We start from the raw sequence: 25699 nt of genomic DNA, 5'->3' as shown, positions 1-25699 counted from the left end.
CAAGGCACCGGCGCGTGCGCGAGCTCGAGCTCGGCCTCTTTTGGCGCGCCCCCTCGTGACGCGTTGGAATGGGAGAGAGCGAGAGAGAGAGAGAGAGAATGAGAGAGAGAGAGAGAATGAGAGAGAGAATGAGAGAGAGAGAGAGAACGAGAGAGAGAGAGATACAGAGAGAGAGAGAATGAGAGAGAGAGAGATACAGAGAGAGAGAGAGAGAGAGAGAGTGAATAAGAGAGAGGGAGAGAGAGAATGAGAGAGCGAGAGAGAGAGAATGAGAGAAAGAGAGAGAGAGAGAGAGAGAGAGAGATACAGAGAGAGAGAATGAGAGAGAGAGAGATACAGAGAGAGAGAGAGAGAGATACAGAGAGAGAGAATGAGAGAGAGAGAGATACAGAGAGAGAGAATGAGAGAGAGAGAGATACAGAGAGAGAGAGAGAGAGAGAGAGAATGAGAGAGAGAGAGATACAGAGAGAGAGAGATACAGAGAGAGAGAATGAGAGAGAGAGAGAGAGTCACAGCAGCAGCAGCGTCACCGCCTCTGTCTTCTCCTCTCCGTGTCTCGCGCTGCCAGTCTCTCTCTCTCCCTCCTCCTCCTCCTCCTCCTCTTCCTCTCTTCCCTCCCTCAGTCCGTTTCAGATTGAGATTTAACAGCGCCTCGGATCTTCAGCTGCCTCCGCCATCGCTCGACAGGGCGCGAGAAGAACCCGGCGTTTTCAAAACCCACCCCCCCACCCCACAGCGGCGCGAGCCCCTCCGAAACGCCACGCTTCCTCCTTCTCTTCCTCTTCTTCCTCCTCCTCGTCCTCCTCTACTCTCTCTCACTCTCACTCTCCCTCTCTCCGCCACTTCCTTGCATTTTTAATGGAAAATGGCGATCCGCGCGCCGTCCTCGAGCGTCTTCTGCCTCGTCTGTGCGCAGACGGCGCTTCTCCTCCTCGCGCTGTCCTCGCCCGGAGCTGCCATCCTCCGCTTCCCGCAGCACTACACGTAAGTAGCCGGACGCTACGAGTAGAGATGTGCGAGGCGTGCGGCGTTTGGGGGGTCCGACCGCGGTGGGCGCTCGGCGCTGACACACGTCAGTGCCCTAGTTTGGCTTGGAAGCAGAGGTGGGGGGCTCTTTAAAGGGGCTGTTTACGCACAGGTAGCCCCTTCGGTTTAACCAGGAGCTCGGGGCGCTTTAATTATTGATCGGAGGCGAGAATGGCACGAGCGCGTTTCCCCGTGTTTGATGGGGCATGCGTGGTAGATGGAGCGGCTGCTACTTTCTGTGTTTGCTGGAATGGGAAGTGCGAGGAAGAGCTGACGCAGGGCGCTTTGCTGACCGCCCCCCCCCCTCCAAAAGCTGGCCTGAGTGAGTGGGGTGGAGGGGGACCATATGGGCTCTTGGCTGTGGTGGAGGTGAAGTTTCCCTGTGATTAAAGCTGCATGAGGGCTGCTGTTGATGCACCCTGAGCTGCACCTGTCGGAGTGACCTCTGATGCTTTTGCTCTCAGCTGTGTCTGATTAGAGCCTGGTGTAAGCAGTGATCTCCTTAGGGGTTCATCCCCTTCACTAGAAATCCATGATAATCCATTATTTATAGTATTAATGCTAATAATAATAATAATACTGCATGGGCTAGGCCAAACACTTTCCAGGTAGTCTAACAGAGAAATAGACTGCTCGTTAGAATTGATTGACATTTCTGAAAGTTTTCTGGCTAAAGTGAGAGAGCCTGGTTGGGGCGTCCGAGCTCCGAGTGCTGGTTTATTGCCAGAGTGCTGCTGGTGTCCTTTTGGGAGTGAAGCCCACACACATACACAGCAGTTCTGTGTGGATTAAGTCAATCTCTCCAACTGTATCACATTATATCGTTTGGCTGCTGTTTATGTAAGGCTTTATATAATAGAAGATGGAGTTCTGCGAAGGATATCGGAGCATCTCTGGCTGTGAGAGGAGCTATATAATATAACGTAATACAGGACGGGACATTGTTGGTCTTTAAAGACCGCTGACCAGCTGCCTGATTACAAAGAGAGCGCAATTGGCCATGTTTAATCGATTTAGTGTAGCACATCATGTAACGTGTTACATGAAAATCATTGAGATCGTAGTTTTTATGGTATTTTTTCATTCTTGATTCTCTGTTCCAAGGCATGAAACCTCAGAAAAGGCATATTGCATATTGTGTTCCACGAATAAGGTGTTTTTGCTGTATTTGTGGCATGTCACTCACCCACAATGTAATATAATATAATACAATGTAAGGGCGGGCAATATGACAATAAATGTCATTGTCATGATATATTGCGTCAGATGTTCTGAGCATATTGTGGATATCGTCGGCACTTAAGGAGCACTGGACTGATATAACACTGTTGCATTCATCGTTTTTGCCCTTTCCGACGTATGAAACCTCTCAAAAACAAAATATTGTGATGAACACTCTGTATCATGAAAATGAGCTTTCATTATGTTATATGTGTGTCATATCGACCTCTGCTGAATGATATAATAATATAATATGATATACTGTTGCTTTTGTCACAAAACCTTTTATCACTGAAATAATAACTTTATAGGTGAAAGGAAAAAAATGACATTTTGTTACAACGCCAAAATTTTATAATGTAACAAGATTTTATTTTATGCTATTTTTAAAATTTTGTCACAGATTGAGCAATAATTTGTCTGCACTTCTATTTATTGGACAGTCCATCTTTGCACCTTCATCACTGTTCACAGCTTTTTGTCTTTGTGTTGCTAAACATTTCCCACCTGTGGGCTAAATGCGATTTCACCTCTCGAATTTCTCCCAATTCATGGCAATGACACACCTTCACCTTTACCAGCGTCGTGGCCATCGAGCCGCACTTTAAACACTTCAGAAGTCAACGAGGAGAAGCTGACTGTCCTGATTATATTCCTTTAAGAGAAGGAGGCTGAGGATCCTTGTGCAGGCAGCTGATGCGTGTGTATGTGTTTCTGCTGGCTGTACTGAGGCCTGCTCTCAGTTCGAATTACACAACTCTTTGATCGCTCAACCCCCCCCCCCCCCCCAACCTCAAACAAAGCCAGATCATATGCCAAGCGTTGCCATTATTGACATTCAGGTTTATTTACAAGACTCGTTGTGGGAAATAAAATGTAGGTAAAGTCCACAACACTTAGCGCCTTACAGCTGATCCGCGTCCAGCCCCGTACTGTATCCAGCGAGCAATAGCGAGGAATCGTTTTTCAGTCTCTAGCCCATTTGGGGCTGACAGAAAATGAAAATGGGTGGCTACCCCGTTGTTCTGTAAATGTCAAAGCCTTGGTATAAAAATCCCTTTGATGTAGGGCAGGCTTTGAGATACAGGCTTATCTTTTCGACAGGGCGTGTGTAGGTCAGACTGAATTCTCCCCTCTGAGAACATCATTTAAGGCCATTTTTTGCTACAACTCCGCACCGCGCTGTGTCGAGGCGGGGTCCGGGAGGGTCTTTGCCGGGAGCGATCAGCAGGGGTCACACGTGGTGGCTACTGGTTAATGAGTCGGCAGTTAAATAATTCATAAGGCCAGGAAATCAACACTCAAACCAGCTGACTAGTAAATGACGACATTTAAGACACTAAGCGTTTGCGATGTCATGGTGTGGATGCAGGCTGTGAGGGTTTAGATACAGCTGCTCATATCCTGTCAGCGCAGTCCGTTACATTAAGCTAACAGAGTTTTTTGGAGGTTTTGGCGATGAATAGGCCTTTGCACTCAACGGTGCCTTTTCCCGTATGATCAGTCATGCTGATAAGCCCTCTGACGGTGGTGCATCAGGCTGCTAACCCCTGGGATTCGACTTTTGAAAGAGGTTGAAGAGCTTATCTGAACATTGGATTATAGGTGAATTGTGCATAGAGGTGGCACTGATCTGACGCCAGGATATCGGATATCGGAGTGAAAAGCAGAATTAATCCGATATAAACCCCTAACAAATCAAGTGTTTCAGTTAACAATAGTACATTTTTAAAGAAATGTGCTGAAATGAGCATTTCATTCTGCATCCCGAGCAGAACGATGGATGCTAAAGTGGACTACGGACTCATAGTCATCACGCAAAGGTTTCGTGAGTTATTAGAGATGGCGATGAAATCAGATCACATTTGTATTGGCAGATAGTTGGTTTAAAATAATATTGACATCAGACTGATGATGTGAAAATTACTTCAAAAAAGTAAATATTCTTGCTGCAGTATATTTAGTCCATTGAATGTCTACTTGTAAGTTACTGGAGCGCAAACGTCTAATAGTAAGTTGACAGAACTCTGTGTCTTATTATTTGAGGTTCAACGAACAGTTAAAATTAAGCAATTTTTCACCATTTTTTTTACGTGCACTCTAAAAAAGTCATTTGGCTGAAACTTTGAGTTAATTGAAATTCAAATCATTTAAATTAATTAATGTAAATTGCAAATCATTGTTCTGATAATATACTATTAGGCATGTAATGAACTCTTAATGAAATTTAAGTCAACTTGTTTATTTGCTGTTTTAAGTTAAAAAGTTGCATCATGTTTTAGAACTTTACATTTGTAATGATCTGCGCATAAATGTTACATCTCTTTAATGCTAATCCAGCTAGGCCTACTCCAATTCCTGCATTTTTACATTAAATGTATGTGTACACTGTAAAAAATGGCTCGTCAAGTCAGCCTAAAAATGACTTCATGTCCTAAATTTTTCTTTTACTTTATTGATTTCCTCTGATAATGTTTGTGTGTGGGTTTATGTTCCAAAAATAGTCACAATTACTTTTTACATGTCCACTTCCCAACCTTTCTTTGTCTTAAAATTGAACCAGCTGTTTTTGTAACATGAGCTATTGGCTGAGCAAAGTGTCTTTATAGTCAGATCAACCTTAAAAAATGACTTTATGTGGTAACAAACAATTGAACTTGTTGTATTCAACTCAAAAAATACACTGATCGAAAAGAATAGTTAATCTAAAGTGTTTACTTAGGTTGAATAAAACGAGTTGATCTACTTGTTACCACATGAAGTAATTATTTTTTTTGAACTTACGAGACCATTTTCTACAGTCTTATAGCAACAACATCTGCATTAACAGATGTGCAGCACTGTGCAAAAGTTTTAGATACCCAAGAAAATATTTTTAAAAGTAAGAACTGGGAGGTAGTTGTCTGTTTATTTGCCACAGAATAAATACAAATAATATTAATACAATAAGTAGAGATTTTACGTTTGTCGCACTGTACAAAATGGCTCGTCAAATTAACCTAAAACAATTACTTAATGTGCAAAGACGTAGATTAACTAATTTTATTCAACATAAATAAACGCTTTGGATGAATGATTTTTTCAGTAGATGTATGTTTGGAGTTAAACAAAACTGGTTAAATTGCTTGTTACTTCATGAAGTCATTTTTTAGGTTAATCTGACAAGCCGTATTTTACACCACAGTGTGTTCGTTTGCTCAGCCAATCGGAGCAGAGCTTGAGTCACAAAAACAGCTGGTTTAATTTCATGAAGACCGATTGAGAAATGTACATGTAAAAATAACTTTTGTCTATTTTTGGTACATAAACCCACACAAACATTATAAGAGGAGCTCATAGGACATAAATAAAAAAAAAAAAAAAACAAACGTAGGACTTTTAATATAGCACCAATCTGACACTAGGTCTTGGTATCAGGCCAATATCAGCAGAATCAGCAGAAGCATGATGGCCTACTTTTAGATATGCATTTTAAGTAACGTGATTCGGTTAAAAATAGCAAAAATATTGGTATTGACATCAGCTGATACTCAAGGTAGTACCGGTTATCAGTGTTGGGAAAGAACATATGCGCCTGCTGTACTTAAAACTGTGATGTTGTTGAACGTCGGATAACAAGTTGAATGAATGTAACACAAATGACTGCTCTCTTAAATGAATTAAGTCTTTTTTTAAGTTAAAACAACAAATCTATGTAACATGCTGCTGCGTATCAAGGCCAGAGGAATGTAAGCCTATACTCAGCTTAACTATTTGACTCACTGACATTTGGCCCAGCCTGAGGCTCCTGTGCATTGAAATGGAGACGATACAATCTGCTTTTCTCACTTTAAATATGAAAAGTTTTTTGATTATGAAAACTAAGTTCCTATAAACATTCAGCACATGCTGTGCTTGTAGAGGAACATGTCAGACTAAGTCTGAACCTTGATACCATAAGTCTTCTCTGTTAGTCTGTGTGCTGTGTGTTTTCGCCAGACACCAGGTGCTCTGAAATCCCCCCTGCCTCAAAGCTGCCACTTTCTGTTTACGCTGAAGTAGAGACGATGAAACCAAACATAATGGACTGTGGAGTGGCTCTCCCGCTAGACTGTCAGTTATGTATTGATGTTCTGCATGTTGTATACAGGCCTTCCCAGAGTCAGGATGTATAGTGTTATTGGATGCTGCCTCTAACTCTAGACCGATAGAGCTCTGACTGCAGATTGAGCGTGGATAATAGAAAAAATGTCAAGAAATGTCTTAATTGATTACGTTGCTGAGCAGCCTGCAGTGTTCTTATTTGACGGCAACATCGGCGCATGGCAGCAGTGCTCAAAAATACAGGAACACTTGACTGAAGACATTTGCCATCTGAACGGAAATAGCTTAGAGTAAACGGTATAGGTATTTAGGGCACTGAGAGCTGTGAGCAGCAACAACAGTGGGTCTTTTATTTATATTTTATATAATACATTGTAAATTTTCTTAATTTGAAAAGTTCTTAAGAGAGTGGAGGGTCTTACTCTGAAGTTCACTGGTGATACTGTTTTAAGAAAAGGCACTTTATATCAAAATGTCCAGTTTTTCATCATTTGGCTATATTTTGAGTTAATTCAGTTGTTCACTTGTAAATGTTCAAGAGACAAGGGCTCCCGAGGGGCGCAGATGTCTAAGCATTGGCCTTATTGTCAGGAGGACTAAGAGAAATCTGAGTTTGTGAAAAGTTCCAGTTACTGGGACGCAGCTGATTGGTCATCTGGAGTTGATTGCGTCGACCTTTCCACTTCATTTTACCCAAGACAGCGTCAGAGCTGATGATAAAGGGAATATTGCAGATATTAAACTAGCCTAAATGTTGTTTTACCCTATTTTTGAGTAGCTACAGAAAGCTATAGCATGATGACCAAAAAAAAAAATTTTAAATTAAGTATTTTTTAAAATGTGACTAATTTTTCAGCAGATCTTACCATCAGTCTGTTTTACATAATGAGGGCACACTCACCCATTTTGAAGCTCAGCGAACCTAAAGTTGGCTTCACATTCTTGTCGGACTTTTCTGTTCGGTGCACAGGCGCCAGAATGTAACTGCAACACCACTTAAGGTGGAATGGCCACCAGTTGGACTAAGAAGCAGCCTCTTTTCCACATCATTCTGTGAAAGTGTTTTTGTTTGTTTTTCTTTTTTCTTTACTTGTACTGTTTCTAATCATTGTTTATTGCAGCCCTAATCGTGAGGAAAATGTAGTTTGTCCTTACAGCGGCTGGTGAGCAACACTGGTGTTGTTTAAAGCCAGTTAATCCAACTCACTCTACTCAAACTTTCAGACTCTATCCTGCCTTGAGCCAATTACAGTGAATAAACAGCAGATTTCAAGAGTCATCGGCCAGTTGTCGTCCCCGATTCCCAGATGTATTGGAGTTGAATAGTCGATTCTTTTGGGACAGTCATTAAATCAGACATGTACTGTGCTGTGTGGCACTGTTTGGGTCTGTAGCTTGCTCGCTACGCTGATCAGGCTTCAGATCCAAACACCACAGAACAGGTTTAGTTTTGCCTTTTTGCCCCTTCAGCTCCAGTTGCTCACCAGCAGTGGCAAACAGTCAGCAGGGTGCCAAACGTATCAAGCCAATTGACTGATATATGCTTATAACTGGGCTGTGGTGAACAGAGCTGTTATGCTAGCTATGCTAATGCTAACCAGCTCCCGTCTCCTAGTTAGCAGCACCTTTTAACATTTGGCAATTGTTAGATAAATGGTTTGACATTTATGGATGCCTTGAAAATGGGGCACTGTGTTTAATTATTTAGTTAGCACAGGACAAGATGGCAAAAAAGCATCTTAAATGCTTTTAAGTTACTTACAACCCCCCCAGTAATACCGCACGTCATGGTAATGTTTGGAGACGGTTTGAAGGTATTACAAAGGGGGTACGGCCCAAGCCTGCTCTTCACAGCGCTAAACAGGGAGGTCTCGCCTTGTGGCCCGAAAGCAGTAAACATGTAAATTCAGAGAATCGGCTGAAACAATTCACATAATATATGACAAAATGAGCAGACATTCCAATGTACACGCACACGAGCGCTCACTCAGATCCTGTGTTTGGCTTGGGGACAGAGGTGTTGTCACGAGCGGTTAGCATCAGCGCTCTGTGTAGCACACTGCCCCCTCTCTCCAGCTCTAGCTCTCTCTCTCTTCTGTGCCGGCTGACCTTTTCTTGGTCAGCGCTCCTTCTTCAGCAGCGCTGTCTCACTCCATCCCTCTTTTCCATTTTCTACATTTTCCACATCTCTCGGCTCCACTCTTATGGTCAGTGGATTGTGCTTTCAGACCACATTATTGATGTGGTTTACAGCAGATAAATAGATAGTGTTCAACATAATTGGCGCTCAACAGCCTGTGGTGTCTGAAGGACATTGTGTTTGGAAGCTGTAATAAGACCCCATTCATTCAATCCTCCTTCTTCGCCATCACTTAATTGAAATGTTCAGCCTAGGGGTGGGTGGTATGACCAAGCATGTGCACAGATAGAGCTCTGGGGGCTTGAGCTCCTGCCCCTTTTGCCCTCCGACTGTACAAGTGTCTTCTTGGTTGTTTTGTATATTAGCTGTACATCACGTTCTCTTCGCCATCAAGATCTGTTTCGGCGAGATCAGGCTCAGCATGGATTGGATTCTACCGTATTCGTCGCTGTTAGGCACCCCTCTGGTGCAGTACTGACCACCTGAGGTTAACAGGGAATTTTTCAAAACTTCTGCATAATTAATGGTTGAGGTGTAATTAAAGTCATTCAAAGAGGTTTGATGTGAAATGGTTCACTGTTGAGAACCTTACTGGTTGTCTTACAGTGGTGCTGATAGGAACCCGGGGTTGTGATGTCTACACTGCAAAATGTAGTTATTTTGTTTACTATCCAAGAATAGTAAACCCAGATGTCTACTGGATATTTACATATAATGTTGATAATGCTAAAACAATAAAAAATATGAAAATAGGTTTTGTTTGGGGACTATGTTGCCTCACAACACCCTCCATATACCTCTCTGTCATGATTGCAGTCAGTAAAATTCTTATTCAGCGGAAACCTAACTTACCTAAAACCTAAAATATAACAATACGCAAAAATATAACAAGACTGTATGCACAACAATAACTTTGCATCAAATTCAAGTCACAGTAAAATCTATTTATGAACACGGGTTTTTTGATTAAAAGTTTAAAATCTGCACTTTTGACAGTTTCCACACTTGTTCAAATAAGCTGTGTGAGAAGTGAATATTATTAAATTATGTCACAAGTTTATTACCAGTAATAACTGCTTCAGAGGGTTAAGAGCAGGGTTGTCAAACTCAACGAGTAAAAGGGCCATATTAGAAAATCTACACAAATCTGTGGGCCAGAGAAAAACGTTTTTATTTAATTAACGTTGTGCTGTAACCCGAACTTGACGTTGTTGATTCAAAATGTGCAAAAACCTCAACAGTTAAATACAGACACTTATAGTAGACGTTTAAATATTACATGAATACTTGAAATATTCACAATTCAAATCTCCTCAGGTGTTCTGTATTTTAAACCCACTTATCTGATTGAATTAGACACCTGGCTCCTTTCTTTCCTGGAAGTTCATTAAAACTTGGGCTCCGTTTTTGAGCTGCTGAGCTGACGTTAAGTGTTAATTGGTTAAACTGCAGCTGAAGTTCAGCTAGTGTGTTTGGTGAAATGAGTAGAATTGTGTAGAACTGAGCTGTAACTGCTGTCCCATAGATTGCTGTTGGGGAAGGAGAGTCAGAGTGTATAAAACGTTGCAGTGCATGCTGGGGACTGTAGTGCAGCGCATTGTGAAACAGGCTAATGTCAATAGAAAACGAAAGTAGTTTTGTGGGCCACAGAGGATTGTGTCGCGGGCTGATCTGACCCACGGGTTAAGAATATGCATACAATTAATACCCATTATTATATATTGTGGCATTATTATGTCTAGAATTAGGTTTATTTGTCTATTTGACTGAGTCACTTGTGTGTATTATTTACTTCAACCAAGCAACATCTTTTACAGCGTACTAATGCAGGCCACAGTCCTGCACCATACTGAGAGCCTCCTGACTGTTTTTTTGTGGGGTGTGTAGCTGTTGAATGTTCTCGTAGTTAACTGTGCCTTTGTGAAGCCCCGCACTGTACATCTGTCAGTATTCCTCCTGTTTTGCGTGCACTGCGGCGCATTCTTTCTCTAATCTGTCTGTCCTTGTCATTCAAATGAGGCTGACATTTCAAACTGACATTTCTTTTGTGGCACTATCGTTAAATGACGAATGGCCGTGTCCCGTCACTGATGAAGGAGATAGAGGCGATGGGAGCAGGAGAAGGCCTGAAGTGAGTCGTCTGCTACTTTGGCCTTAGAGTTCCAGCCAAAAGTGGGAAACAGCATGAAACTGTGTGAGTGTGTGATTAAATTTGTGTGTGCTGGTATGAACTGGTGCGTCGACAGAACTAAAGAGGTCTAATTGTGTTTGTGTGTTATTAGCGCTATTGTAATTGCTTTAATTGTAGTTCTTGTGTCCTCTTTGAATGTACTCTGTGGATGAAGCTGGTGCGCAGTCTCACACCGGGAGTTGTATTCAGCATGTATGAATACACAGATGGTGAATTATAATGAAAACAGAACTTTAATATCCAGAACTACCTTTTACTTCAGTCCTTCTAATGCTGTAATATAAGTTATGAGGTTGGACCAAAAGATCCTCCAGTGGTGGATCCATCTTGAATAATGTTTGGTCTATTGACCCAGGAAACCACAGAAGCCACTTAGAGATGTGCATTCTGACTAATTCTGATAATCGGTTGTGTGTAAGAGTTAATGAACAGATATTCAGTAAATTGGGCTTTGGCTTTGGCTAATATTCACGGCAGATATTATTTGGCTGGTAAACACCTCTGACTTGTTAGCCTAGTTACAGCCACAGTACCTCTGACTTCTCAAACATGTCCTTAAGAACGCATCAGTGGCAACTTGACTTATCAGGGCATTTATGTTTTGCAGTTGCAGAGTATAATGTGCTTTCTTAATTCCAGAAATGAGCAAAACTCTTGTTGACCTGTGTATTTTCATCCTGCTGCAACAACATAAAGAGTGATTTTGTTGCTTATCATTTACCAAGTACTCAAGTGCCCATGCATGTTCTTATTATAGGGGCATTCCGGCCAAAGTGATGAGTTTAACCAGTGCTATGTGTGTTGCAAACATGCCTGCTTGCCTTCTTTAGCAGTGCCACAACAGTCCCAACAGTGTTTAAAAAAATCTTTCTTATGATGTATCTTGAAAGTGGGACAAACTTTGGAAAAACTACAAATGCTTTTGTTTTAAACTGGTTTTTACCTGCTTGCTGGCTAATGGCTTACATTTCTTTATCTCCATGGAAGGGTTCCCAGTGGCTGTTGTAACGAAACCAAACCAGCCAGATGCTTGTGGCAAAAGATGAAAAACGAGACTTTATTGTTGGGGCTTTTGGCAAAACTCAGTATCTTTGAACAGGCGATGGTCAAATCCAGAGAGGTCAAACAAGCAAAGAGGGACAAACAAAACAAACCAGGCAACCAGGTCCAAAGGGCAAAGACAAAAAGACAAAGTCCAATAAACCAAAGAGAGGTCAGATACAGTCGTTCAGTCGTTCTCACAAGAAGAAACAACACCTCACAAAGAAACTAGTCTTAAAGCCCCGGGCTCTGTACCTTAACTGGTCATATGACAGGTGAACCAAATTAATATTCAGGTGAGTGTGAATGATGATTGGAGCGCTGTGGAGGGTCAGCAGGATTCTGGGTGATGGAGTTCATGGATGCTTCAAAGCCAGAAGGATGCTTGACAGTTAATGTATATGTGCAGTGCCTGCTGGGTAATGCAGTGAGAGGATGGAAGTGCTAAAAGGATTCAAAATTGTGAATTCTGTGAAAGTGATGGGGCTGAAAGATTCAGTGCTATGTTTTATGTAGGTTGTTTCAAAATGGTAAACTTAATTCCAGCTTTGTGAAGCTAATGTTTGTTTGCTGCTGATAAAATCCAGGCTCCTGTACGTTTCTCTGCTAATTTCCTAAGCTGTAGCCGTGCATTGGTCTTGTTAAAGGTCTGGCCAGTCCAGACATACTAATGTGGCTAAGCACAAATGCGAGCAAGCCTCCCATTTGCGTGACACCGTTTGCATAATGCTTTCATGTAGTTTTGGCATGAACTATTTCTTGAAGTGTCTGTCTCTCCACGTCAGTGAGCTTTCACAGTTTATCTGTGCTGCGTGATTTTTGAAACTGCTCTCCTTGACGCGTATTTTAAAGCATTTATTCGGGTCCCTTTTGAACTCTGTTATTTGCCTAATGAGGCTTTGATACCCTCACATATCAAAGTGCTGATTATCAGACCTCCTTCCTTTGACACATGCTGCTAATTGGCATTTGGCCTAATAGGACTCACCTGTTGGGCTATCTTTATAATTGCAATTAATTAAAATGTCATGGGGTGTTTCCATTATTCTGTCCAATCACTATTAGAGCTGGGTATTGTCAGAAACAAGATATGATACAAGCATCATGATAGGATATGGTACAATGACAAAACACACCAGCTGTGCAAGAGACATTTTTGGTCAACATCTTAACATTTGCAAAACTTGAATTGCAGAAAAAATGAATTGAAACGAATTCTGCAAAGAATGTTAGTGACATTTTTACAGCTTACTTTAATGCTTACCTAAAATTTTTAAGATGAGGTAAGAATAACATCTACAGGATGAGTCAAAAGTCACAGGACACTGTTTTGTTTTATTTTTTATTTTATTATTGACTTTTGTCTCTGGGGTCATCTCAAACATATTGTGTATGCTGAGAAAATCTGCAACAAACACCACCTTCAGCACCGCATCATGGAGGCTTATGACAGCATTTCTCCAAAGATTCTCACACAGGTTCATAACGATTGGATCCTGTGCCATGAGCTCTGTGTTCAGCACCAGGGACAGCACACTGAACACGTCAAATAGCTGTGCATCACAGGCAACGTGTCCAGTTATTTTCGCAACTTTCTGTTTCGATAACTTTTGAACCACAAAAGATATTGCAAATATGATTGCGGCAAATGATTTCTGAGACAATTCTGGTCTTCTTTGATATGTTACATGACCACTTTCCCGTTGGAAATACTTGCCCTTGATCTAATATGGTGGGTTTCAAGATGATTCAGACCATGTTCCGAACATAGCCTAAAAGATAGGCCCCCTCACCCATTACTTGCTGGGGTATTCAGATATGTCATTGTCATGAAATAAAACGGTGTCCTGTGGCTTTTGACTCACCCTGTACATTCATAATGCTGGGGGATCTTCTAAGAACTATATTTTAGGTGTGGTGCACTCTGAGCACTTACTGCCTGTGTACACCTTGCATTAACATGTGTTTGGTGTCCAGATCACATCTGGATAAACTACAATTTATGGTTTCATTAAAATACAGCCCCAGTGTAACCAGACTGTTCTCTACCCGTGTGAAAAGCAACACATATGCTCTCTGTGATTTACTTTGTTTACTTTTCCCCTCTTTACAATATGTGTTGACAAGCGTGGCTTACACACTGTCACTAAGCAAGAAGACATTTGGTTTGGGTGGTCAGCACTGGGCAGTTGCATTTCAGATCATATAATTGTGTACTGATAATGAAAACGCATTCCATTTACGCTTGTCGAGATCTTAATTCAATCATAGCCGAATCACAACAGGTGTGTTTACACCTGACTTTTCATGTGGTCAGGTGAGATCCGAATGTGATCCAACCTCAGAAAATGTTGATGCAAGGTGTAAGCAAGCCCATGGAGGCAGAGGAGTGAACGTTCGGCACTTATAATCACAGAGGTAGCGGCAGCCTGTGAGGTCTATGAGGCAGCAATTACATGTGCATGTAAGAGAGTCTGTAGCTATAAAATATCACTGAACAACACTAGCGTGTGTCACAGATTACATACAGACCAATAACATCGTCCATTCAGTATTTAACTACGCTACACAAAGCAGCTCTACAAACACATAGCAACATTGCTAACAGCTAAGTGCTAATCACAGTGGCTACAAACTAATAACTCACTATAGCCGCAAATTAAATGCGCTCGGATACACAACGTGACTTAATTGGGCACCGGACTGGGCCTATTTTTCTCCAACACGGTTTTCCTTTAAATAATAACAAATAATAATAAGTATAATTTTTTTAAAAATGGGGGCACTCATGGGCTGGTGGTTAGGGAACCAGCCCTGTGACTGGAAGGTCGCCAGTTTGGTCCCCTGAGCCAACAGCATGTGACTGAAGTGCCCCTGAGAAAGACACCTAACCCCTAACTGCTTCCTGGGTGCTGTTGATAGGGCTGCCCACTGCTCCGGGCAAGTGTGCTCACTGCCCCCTAGTATGTGTGTTCACTAGTGTGTATGTGGTGCTTCACTGGGTTAAATGTGGAGGTGAAATTTCCCCATTGTGGGATGAATAAGGGTCTCTTAATCTAATCTGATCTAATCTGACAGATGAAGAGTGAGCTCTAACTATTAGGGCACACACTGACCATGCTGTAGATGCTGTAAAATGTCACGCTCTCAGATTGGAGGCATTATTAGATTCCCTTGTGCATATACATGCCATGTTACAGTAAATTAAATATATTGATACAGCCATCCCTGTTTTGATATGTGTACCAAAACAAGCTTTTCCACGATATATCAATATTTTGAACACAGCTCTACATATCACTCTAGAGTGTTGAAGCCTGGAGAATCTGGCCCACCATACATCACTATCACAACAGCATGTCTTACAAAGCCTTTGTGAGCTATGTTCATGGGCCTTCTAGCACAAAGATAACCTTTTCAATGACTGGTCCAACATGTAGCCTACAGGAACCTGTGGTTTATGCTACGCAAGTGTACAGCAGCTGTGTGTGTTTGTCTGCGATGTGGCTGGTTGTGTTGTTGCTTTGGCAGTTTCTCTGTCCCAGGCAGCATTCTTCACCTTCTTCCTGTTCTCTCTTTGTCCATCAGTCTCTCTGCATCAGCAGCATCTTCTTAGGCATCTCGTTGTGTTAAGTGCTTTTGGCTCTGTGTGTGTGTGTGTGGAGGAAGAGATATACAGCGCTGATCTGAAGACGTTTGATCTCTTAATTCCTGGGTTGGCTCCGTTTAGCCAGTGCTCACGCTGCTTAGGGTAGCACTTCTGTCAGCGCTCAGGCCTTTTTTATCACCAGCATCCTTAAACACTACAGCTGCCTGCCAACCAACTATTTCTATTACCAAAGAAAGAGAGAAAGAGGAAGAGAGAGCAAGAATAGGGGGATGGGATGAGTGTTGGGCAGAGTTGGTACAATTCAGCGCCATGAAATTTTCCAGACACTATGTAGAGGTGTGACGATGGGCATATCGCTGTTGTCGGAACAAAACCTTATATCTGCAAAATGGTAAGTTTACAGGAGAAGGAAAAAAACAAACTCTACTTTTATTGTAAGTCAATGGAACCAGACTTTTTTGGGCTGTTTCTTTTGATCCATTTGTCTTGAAATTTACACCAATTTACGCCAACTTTACAATTGCCATCAACTGAAAAACAGCAAAAAATGGAGATACTAGGTTTTGTTCCAAAAGATATTTTGAGGTTAGATACTGTCGAGGTTGGTGACAGAGAATTTGCTGGGGTTCATTAACAACACACAGAAGCAGTCCATGTGCGCAAAAGCATGAAGTGAATGAGTAAATCATAAAGTAAGCAAGGTCAACACAACAGGCAGTGTGAAAATGTAAGTTAACCCCATAAAATCCCAGGCTTATTACTTACTAAGACTTGGTATTCAGTAACCACAGGTTTCTTCAGTGCAAGCTGGTTAAGCTATTCTTAGGTTATAGAAGTGTGTAATGAAACATTGGGCCTGGGCCTTTCAAGGGTTTAATAAACGAAACAGATAGCTGATGTTCATAACTATAGCAAAAACAATGATACAAACAGCTTAAGAACACAGTGGTAAACACATACGAGACGTAGGCAATATGACTGTTTATTTTCATGATAAATTACGTCACATACGTAAATTATGTCACAGTGTGCTTTTCTGAGGATATTATAGATATCATACTTAAAGGACATGTTTCACTACAAAAAGTGTAATTCGTCCTGCTTACTTGGATTTAGTGCAATGTGGTGTGTAAAACTGCATATCGCTGTTGTTGGAACTAAACCTCGTATCTCCAAAACAGGAGAAGGAAAAAACATTTTTTTTCTGTGTAAGTCAGTGGAGCCAGACTTTTTTCCCAAGACATTTTTGGCCATTCATTTTGGTCCATCCTTCGTGAAATTTACACACAGCATAAAGGCCACCATGCATTTTCAAATTATGTCAAAAACTGAATATCAACAAAAATGGAGATACAAGGTTTTGTTTCCGACAACAGCGAAAATTAAAGTCATGGTAGTCAAATTTCCTTTTAGTATTTTTATTTATTTATTTTTTTCATCTGTGCTTTCATCAACTTAGCAAACCGCTGAAAAACGAAATATTGTGACGCGTATCATGTATCGAGAGAATGTCGTATTGTGATCAAATTCTTTCCATATTGCCCTCCTCTAACAAGACTTTACACAGACTGAGTGAAGACTATGGTCTGTGTGCTGTGTCAGGTGTGGCTAGTTGGAGTGGGTTGTCCTGAGGGACTAAAGGCATGGATTCCAGCTTTGAATTGTGGGAAATATAGTAAAGGGCTACTTGGCTATGACAGATTTTTTGATTCTGAGTTCAAGATTTGTTTGTTTTCAACAGTGTGTATGTCTAAAATGTCCACAGAGCGCTAAGTAAACCCCATAAATTTCAACCCCTTGAATTTATAAGCCACGTCAGTGAAGGAGCCCAATCGTTTGAGCGTAGGTGCATGCAAGGCAGAGAATAGCGCTGCCCCCTCCTCAGCCACTTTACTCCAACTGGACGCACCAAGATGAGTAGTTTTGATCATTGATGGTGGCTTCCACGATGGATGGAGCACATATTTCATGTTTCATATTTCCATACACTGTTTCACAGACTAATCTCTTCAATACTGTATTGAAATGGTCACATATTTAGTATAACAGTATTTGATGATATTTAATTATATATTTTTCATATTTTTTTACTTAATTAACTCCTACTGCCGGACTGCTATTGAACTGTTATGTTTTCTTCCCTTAAAAGTTCAAGAGGGATTTGTTACCAGAGCTGTGCGACTTAGACATAAAATCTGATGTGCAACAAAACTATTCAATTAATATCACAAATTTATCAGCAATACATTATGATTTATGTGCCACAAGTACAGACTTTTTTGGCTGCTTAAACAGAATTTTAACTAACATGTCCTTAGAGCAAATAACCAAAGACAAATTATTAAATGCATACTGAAAAATCCACATTAAGTTAAGTGATACTTTTTCTGATCCCACAACCGGGGAAATTCCACCTCCGCATTTAACCCATCCGTGAAGTGAAACACCACATACACACCAGTGAACACACACACTAGGGGGCAGTGAGCACACTTGCCCGGAGCGGTGGGCAGCCCTATCCACGGCGCCCGGGGAGCAGTTGGGGGTTAGGTGTCTTGCACAAGGACACCTCAGTCATGGACTGTCGGCCCTGGGGATCGAACCGGCAACCTTCCGGTGGCAGGGCCAGATCCCTAACCTCCAGCCCACGACTGCCCCAAGCTAACTTAACCAGGGGACCAGCTGTATGTCTGGAGAAGTCAAGTTTATTTGTTTGCGCACAGGTACCAGACACCTAGCGAGTCTGTAAGACACTGGGCTGATGCAGTTTTAAAGCAGGACTGATGCCAAGATTAGGCTCAGCCTATACATGACAAGTGACCGTTGAGAAAGACATGACCGTGTAAGGATAAATAAGAATAGGCAGAAGAATGTTTTAAATACAGTCACAGTACTGACACACAATACTAAATATAATGACATATAACACAGCACTAAACACATTATAGTGCATTTCTACGGTACAAAATATATTATTATAAATACAGAATTAACTATTTAACAAAATAAAAATAATGAAATAGCTACTTTTTTGCACGCTTAAATGCTAAAACAGTGTTCTCTGAACAGCTTTTTCGGTAAAGCTTACAGAAATGTGTATATACCTGTCACGACTGGCACCTCCTGGTCCTGTCCACGTGTTCTTTGTTTTGGTTTCCTAATCCGGCCCCTTTTGTGACTCCGCCCCTGATTGTCGCCACCTGTTTTCCGCCTGTCCCTCATTATCCTTGTGTTTTATAAGCCCTGTGTTTGCTCTTTGTATTCGCTGATCTTTGTACTGTTTGATCATGCAATTTACTGAAGCACTGATTTGTCAAACCAGGAGCTGCTTTTTAACTATTTAACTATTTAAAAAGTATTATTACGTAATTTAAGTGTCTGAACGTGGCGTGGTTGTTGGTGCCAGACGGGCTGGTCTGAGTATTTCAGAAACTGCTTATCTACTGGGATTTTCATCCACAACCATCTCTAGGGTTTACAGAGAACGGTCCAAAAAAGAGAAAATATCCAGTGTGCGGTCAGTTGTGTGGACGAAAATGCCTTGTTGATGTGAGAGGTCAGAGGAGAACGGGCAGACTGGTTCCAGATGATAGAAAGGCAACAGTAACTCAAATAACCACTTGTTACAACCATGGAATGCAGAATACCATCTCTGAATCCACAACATGTCGAATCTTGAAGAAGATGGGCTACAGCAGCAGAAGACCACACCGGGTGCCACTCCTGTCAGCTAAGAACCGGAAGCTGAGACGACAATTCGCACGGGCTCACCAAAATTGGACATTAGAAGATTGGAAAAATGTTGCCTGGTCTGACGAGCCTCGATTTCAGCTGCGACATTCAGATGGTAGGGTCAGAATTTGGCATAAACAACATGAAAGCAGGGATCCATCCTGCGTTGTATCAACGGTTCAGGCTGGTGGTGGTGGTGGTGTAATGGTGTGGGGGATATTTTCTTGGCAGACTTTGGGCCCCTTAGTACCAACTGAGCATTGTTTAAATCCCACAGCCTAAATGGCGCAGCCTTGTTGCTGACCATTTCCATCCCTTTATGACCACAGTGTACCTATCTTCTGATGGCTACTTCCAGCAGGATAATGCACCATGTCACAAAGCTCATATCGTCTCAAACTGGTTTCTCGAACATGACACTGTACTCCAATGGCCTCCACAGTCACTAGATCTCAAACCAATAGAGCACCTTTGGGATGTGGTGGAACGGGAGATTCGCATCATAAATGTGCAGCCGACAAATCTACAGCAACTCCGTGATGCTATCATGTCAATATGGACCAAAATCTCTGAGGAATGTTTCCAACACCTTGTTGAAAGTATGCCATGAAGAATTAAGGCAGTTCTGAAGGCAAAAGGGGGTCCAGCCTTTTACTCGCACACCTGATAACGTGGCCGGTGAGCGTATATGCGTGTATATATATGTGTATATAATCATTAATTAATATTTTATACATTTTGTTTATTCAAATGTTAACACGTTTCTCAGCAAATAAACACATACTACACAAATTAATAGATTTTGAAAATGTGTCTTGGGTGCCTAAGACTTTAGCACAGTACTGTACAGTACATTATAGTTAACTGCCAGGTCCGGGATGCCACAAGTAAAATGGACAGAATAGAATTAAAAAAACTAAAGCAAAGTGCTTTGAATTGGACGTTGGTGTTGAATGGAATGAAACATTGTCCTGGATCTAATGATCTAATCAACACCATTAAAACTGAACATCTGTATCATTGTGTGATGCCAATGCTGACATGCCACTTTTGTTGATAAACCACTCAAAAACGGATGAGATCATTGAGCAACCTTGACAGTTCAGGTGTAAATGTGACCGAAGCCTGCAGAGAGGAAGATGCAAACATACACAGTGAGATAAAAGGGTAAATGTATGGTATTATTTAATATGTTAATAAATTGTTGGTGGACTCAATTGTCACATTTTCTAGCAGATACGGATAAACACACACACCCACATGCCCACGTGTACACACTCAGGCTTTCTCTGGGGGTATTCTAAGGCTGCATAGTGTAGATAAGGCTAATTTCAGACCGCAGGCCTTGGTTGCAAATCTCAGACCATTAAGCAGTTTTAGATAATGCTGCTATAAGGCTCCTGTAACACCGCAGTACCACTGCGTTGTCTGCCAATGTCTGATACCTCCATTATGAAAAATACCCCTTTGGCAGCAAATATATTCCTGCTAATATTACTGGCAAATGTGGGATGCACCACTATCAGTAAAACTTGATAGAAATATTGCACAGTGAAAAACCTGAGTGATTGTTAGGAGAGATTCCAGGCCTGGGAGTTTTTAGGGACCTTTGTGAAGCCAGCGCCTTTGGAAAAACGCTAGCAATGGCTGTAACATTGATCAAGGCTGGTCAGTCAGATTCATGTTGTAATCATCAAAACAATGTATTGATGCTCATTAACAGCTGGTAAATTGAACATAGCCACCAAAAAGGTGGTTATGAAATGTTGTGATAAGCTGTCTGGGCATCAGAATCAGTGGTGTCTGACACTGCCAGTGCTCATGTTAATGAGATAAACAAGCCCCTGGTGAATTGTCAGAATATGTGTTGGGAAATCTGTCTGAATCTTAGCCTTTGAACTATTCGATATTCTGATCTCCAAGCTGTCCACCTCATTACTATAAATGACAAACATTGGTGTCTTTTGCTTTGTTCCGGGTGGGAAACGTTAAGCCAAGTGTTAAGCCTTCATGCCAGGGATTGTTTGCAATGTGCAAAGTGCACGTTTCATTCTGGGGATAAGTTCCCCCGGGTTCATCTTCTGAATTTTAATTCTCTCTCTCTCTTTCAGGATGATGCACTGGGCGAGTCGTATAGAGAAGGAGCTGGACAAAGTGCTGCCACAGGTCACTGGAGCTCAGCAGATGAGATCGGTAAGTCTTACAGTTTAGCCATTTGCTAATATCAGCCACTTACTCAGCAGCGGGTAGTATGTATCCAAATTCTTTTTCATGGATCTGTACTTTCCTGAGTATTTTCAAACCATAATACATTTACTTCTACTCAGATATATTTGTGAGGAAAGGACTGCTTTATTGTGTTTTATGACTGGTCACCTCTGACTTTTGAGCTGTTTTATTTTAGACGCAGAGTTTGTTAAGGGCTGACAGGCATCAGTCACTTTGCTTATAGATGTTGGATGTACTAAGAAGTTCCACTGCAGTTCTTTATGGAGTTCAGTACTTAAATACTTGTGGTACTGGTATTTCTGTACTTCTACTTACATTCTTTTTTGGAAAGGTAGTTTTACTTGTACTTCTGTCTTTACTATACAAAAGTATGTGCTTAGGCCACCCTACCCACCACGTCAGTATCCTACAGTGATAGTACCATCAACTACAGTGCTCTCCAGGTGCTTAGCTGCTATCCCGGATTGGTCGTGTTCAGTTACAGCCAGTCTTGTCTTGCAGTCATTCAGCTCAGTAATTAGTCATTTGATTTAATAACATATCTTTGATTAGCGGTCAGGAGTCCTTAACGTTATACCGCTAAAGCTCAGTCACAGTCCCTTTCAGAGAAATGTCTTACATGTATTACTCATGATCTCATTTTAATTGTGATCAGTTATGATCTTGAGATTCTTCTACACACACTGCCCATCACATTTGGGGACTCCTGGCTTTTCTTTGACATTTTCAGTAACCTAACATTTTCTCAACTTAATGAGAAGGTTAGTTATTGCCATAATGCAACTGATGCTTTTTGGGACACACACACACACACACACACACACACACACACACACACACACACACACACACACACAAACAGCAGGCCATGCAGGAGTGAAGGACACAGCACCTCCACACGTTTATTCCACCCGGGTTCACCCCAACACCAAATGTGTAATATAAATTTGTAGGGGGTGAACAGTGTAGAGTGGAAAATGTAAAAATAAAGAAATAAATAAATAAATGTAAAAAAATAAAAAACAAATAAAAATTGTTGTTAACAAATTTGAGCAGTGAAAAAGGACTCCAGCCTGGTTTGTTTGCACCATAAATGTAAGGCACGGCTCTGTACGTGCACAGCTCTCCACTGTCTAGTTCTGATTAGGCTGGAATTGGCTGTAGAACTAGATGGAGATTTAACGCAGCGTTGTTACAACTGGTATATTAGTTGAGCTGTGCTCTCTGTGCTGAATGACAGTGACAGTGATTAATAGTCATAGACAGTCTGCCTCCTGAGTCTGTCAGAGAGTTGTGTAAACGGCTTTTCCTCACACACACACACACACACACCCCCACGTTCACTCGCGCTCGCACTCGATCTGCTTCCAGTCTCTCAGTATGGGAGCCTGATACTCAGCATATGGTTCGGCACCACAGACAGCATGTGTATGTGTGGGCATTGTGCTCACAGTCCTCAAAGACTTTAACATTTGCATTTGCAACGGCAGCAGCACGGCAGTATTTGGTAACAGATCGGCTGGCCTGCAATCTGGCGAATTTTGATATCAGGTTATTAATATCATAATCTCTGTTGAAATCACATGTGTTTTGAAGGTTACTGTAGAGGTCACTCCAGACTATCACAGATTTGGACAGATTCAGGGGAGAAGTCGTCCCTGTGCTTGTTATGATTGGTTATGTAACATGCTTATGATAATATCTAGATTTTGGGGATTCTGTAATGGCTGATTATGATGATTCTCTTTTAATCCCGCCGGCTTTCTGTTCAGCGCAGCTGATCCAGGATGAGGGAGTGAAGATATGATATTTTTATCATGATGAAGTTACATCACAATAATGTAGACCCATATCTTATATTTTCTTACATTTTATTTTTGCCCCTGAGGTCCTGTGGACCAAAAACAGTAATAATGCATTTTCACACGGCCATTTTTCTGATTTCTCTTAGAATTACAGAGCCGGCTATATTAGTTTCTGTGCCTTTAAAGCCACTTTTCCACTTCATTGTACTGGCTTGACTCGACTCTAAACTGAGGTGTTTCTAGCTAGCCAGGAAGCTAACTGTAGCTTTTAGCTTGTTGTCTTCTTTATGTGATTAAGCATTTTCTGTTATTTGAGCAAACAATTGGCTTAATTTTAATGAAGCTGTGAAGATAGTCGCTACAGTTATAACTGCAATAAGATGTTTAGCTTTCTACCATTAGCATTAGCTGTTCTCTGGCTTTCTACATTCACCAGCCAAAAAAGAAAACCATTTCAAACAGCCTGCCCACAAAAATCCATCCCAAAGAAGTATTCTTTCAGATGTTCCTCCCATCTTCATGATATGTCATCAGAAGGGATTTTTTATAGTCTTTAAATGGGAAAGTGTTGCTCTAGACCAGGGGTGGGCAACCCAAGCGTTAAGAAGAGCCATTAAGTCCTTTCAACAAAAATCCAACCACCTCGGGAGCCACAACATTTTATGTTCATTTTATTGAAGCGAACTTTTACTACCTTGGCTGTAAATATGTCTCAGTGTGTGCTAATGTGCTAGTGTAGACTAAAAAAATATAATATAAACAAAAACACAGACTTACTTTGCTCTGCTTTTCTCGCATCTCCGGCGGGAAACTTTTCCTCAAAAGTATTATAAAAAAAAACTATAAAAGAATTTTCTCATTCCAACTTAAATGGTGCCTGAGGCGCCAAAATGTAAGTGCTGCACTGTTTAAGGTGGAACAGGAAAATTCAAATGAAAGTTGGCGAACGAGAAGCAACTTCAGCCTCGTATCTTTTAAACGTAAACATATCAGGAAACCAGCTGGAGTGATTATAAACACAAATAAGTCCAACTGTCTCTAAATCTTCCTGCTAGCTAGGTGAGATTGTTGTATTCATTGCTATGGTGACCAGCAGCCTGCACCTTTAACCCTATAGGTTGATGCATTAGCAATCATACAGTAACCATTTATTGTTGAACTGTGCTGAACGATCAGCAGAGCTTTATTTTACTGGTTGCTGACCCCTGCTCTAGAGTCTACTGCACCATGGCTGTAGAATGCAAATAAGAAATTACAGCACATATCGCAGTAAATACATTTTTCATTTTGGCCAAATTGTCATTTTAAATGTAGATCTACTATATTGTTGGTACATTGTTTCTGTTCCTCCTTATCAAACCTCAGAGAAAGAAAATATCAAGATACATTCAGTGTATCCTGAAAATATCTTTTATTTCTATATCTAGTATTGGGACATTCTTTAGGTTTAGACAACCTAAGCTAGCCTAAACAAAATTACACTTTAAATGAGATGCTTACTGACACAAATGTTAATAAAACGGATGTCGATATAAGTAATGCATTTTGCATTTTTTTTCTCCCGTCTCGGCTGCTCCATTCATCTCTGCAGTATGTGTTTCTTGGCCTCACGCTGCTCAGTTCAGTCGCGTACCTGCCAAGAAGTGATAGGGGAGGCAAATACAGGTCCCTGGTTTATACAGGATTTTTTCTGTTTAGCTGTTCGTTTGTGTTTGTGAAAAAAGTTTGTGTGGGTCGGACAGAATGCAGCACGGGCTGGCTAAAGGGAAAGGCCTCTGTGTGCGTGCGTGTGTGTGTGTGTGTGTGTGTGCGTGTGTGGAAGCGCATTTATCTCCAGCCCAAACAGGAGTCGTCACAGGGTGTGCTAAATGGCCCAGCGTGTGCAGAAAAAGCCATTTTCTAAATGGATGCCTCTCCCTATACGTGCGTCTGATGGAAATCTTCCCCGGGCCGCGGCAGCACTGCTAACAAGATTGTCTCCCTTCACTTCTCTTTCTCTCTCTCTCTCTCTATCTCTCTCACTCTGTGTCTCTTTATGCTCAGTTTATTCCCATATTACCCCCTCCCCCTTAAAAAAGTAAAGGTTCACAAATGATTTCTAAGTGTGCTGGTTTTCCCTCCACCCCGAAGTTATTTCCAACAAAGTTAAATAGGAAAGGCCGACTTCCGTTTTGAATTTATTTTGTGGCTCTCTCACACTTAGAATGGCAAGTAGATTGGTGGGGGGTGGGGGGCAAGTGTTTAGAGAGAGAGAGAGAGAGAGAGAGAGAGAAGGAGAGAGGAAAAGAGAGTGGAAGCCAATTTGACTACAAAAAGAAAGTGCAATAACATTGATCGAAAGTTGTTTGTGCTCTTTTGCTCGTGTTAAGGGAATAAACGTGTGAAGGACTGGGTTATTAGGCTGTTAAAAGGAAGTGGATGTCGTGTTGTGTTTAGAGTGAGAGACGTGGAGGGGAAGCAACTTTCACATTAAAAACAGGAGATGCAGAGAGGAAAACAGAGAGAGAGAGAAAGAGAAGACAGAAAGAGTTTCCACTGTATGCAAAGTTGTTTGACAGAGTAATGATAGAGTAATATCTATTTAAAGAAGAGGGAGAGGGAGAGAGAGAGAGAGAGAGAGA

At 41.4% G+C, this 25699-nt stretch overlaps 1 protein-coding gene across 2 annotated transcripts in view; it reads left to right on the top strand.

The window, feature by feature from the left end:
* Nucleotides 1–525: 525 nt before the first annotated feature.
* The window catches only part of cacna2d2a (calcium channel, voltage-dependent, alpha 2/delta subunit 2a), a 340749-nt gene continuing 315575 nt past the window's right edge, over nt 526–25699 (top strand). The window contains exons 1-2 of one of the 2 annotated variants that reach the window (XM_017708409.2): nt 526–984; nt 21156–21237. In XM_017708409.2, coding sequence (XP_017563898.1) covers nt 866–984; nt 21156–21237 — 201 coding nt within the window. In that variant the 5' untranslated portion in view covers nt 526–865. The remainder of the gene's footprint in view (nt 985–21155; nt 21238–25699) is intronic. The other variant, XM_017708410.2, reaches the window with a different exon arrangement.

The sequence above is a fragment of the Pygocentrus nattereri genome, chromosome 26, assembly GCF_015220715.1.
Source record: "Pygocentrus nattereri isolate fPygNat1 chromosome 26, fPygNat1.pri, whole genome shotgun sequence".
Classification (NCBI taxonomy): Eukaryota; Metazoa; Chordata; class Actinopteri; order Characiformes; family Serrasalmidae; genus Pygocentrus; species Pygocentrus nattereri.
The sequence above is the reverse complement of the archived record's forward strand: the minus strand, read 5'-3'. Positions and strand labels throughout refer to the sequence as shown.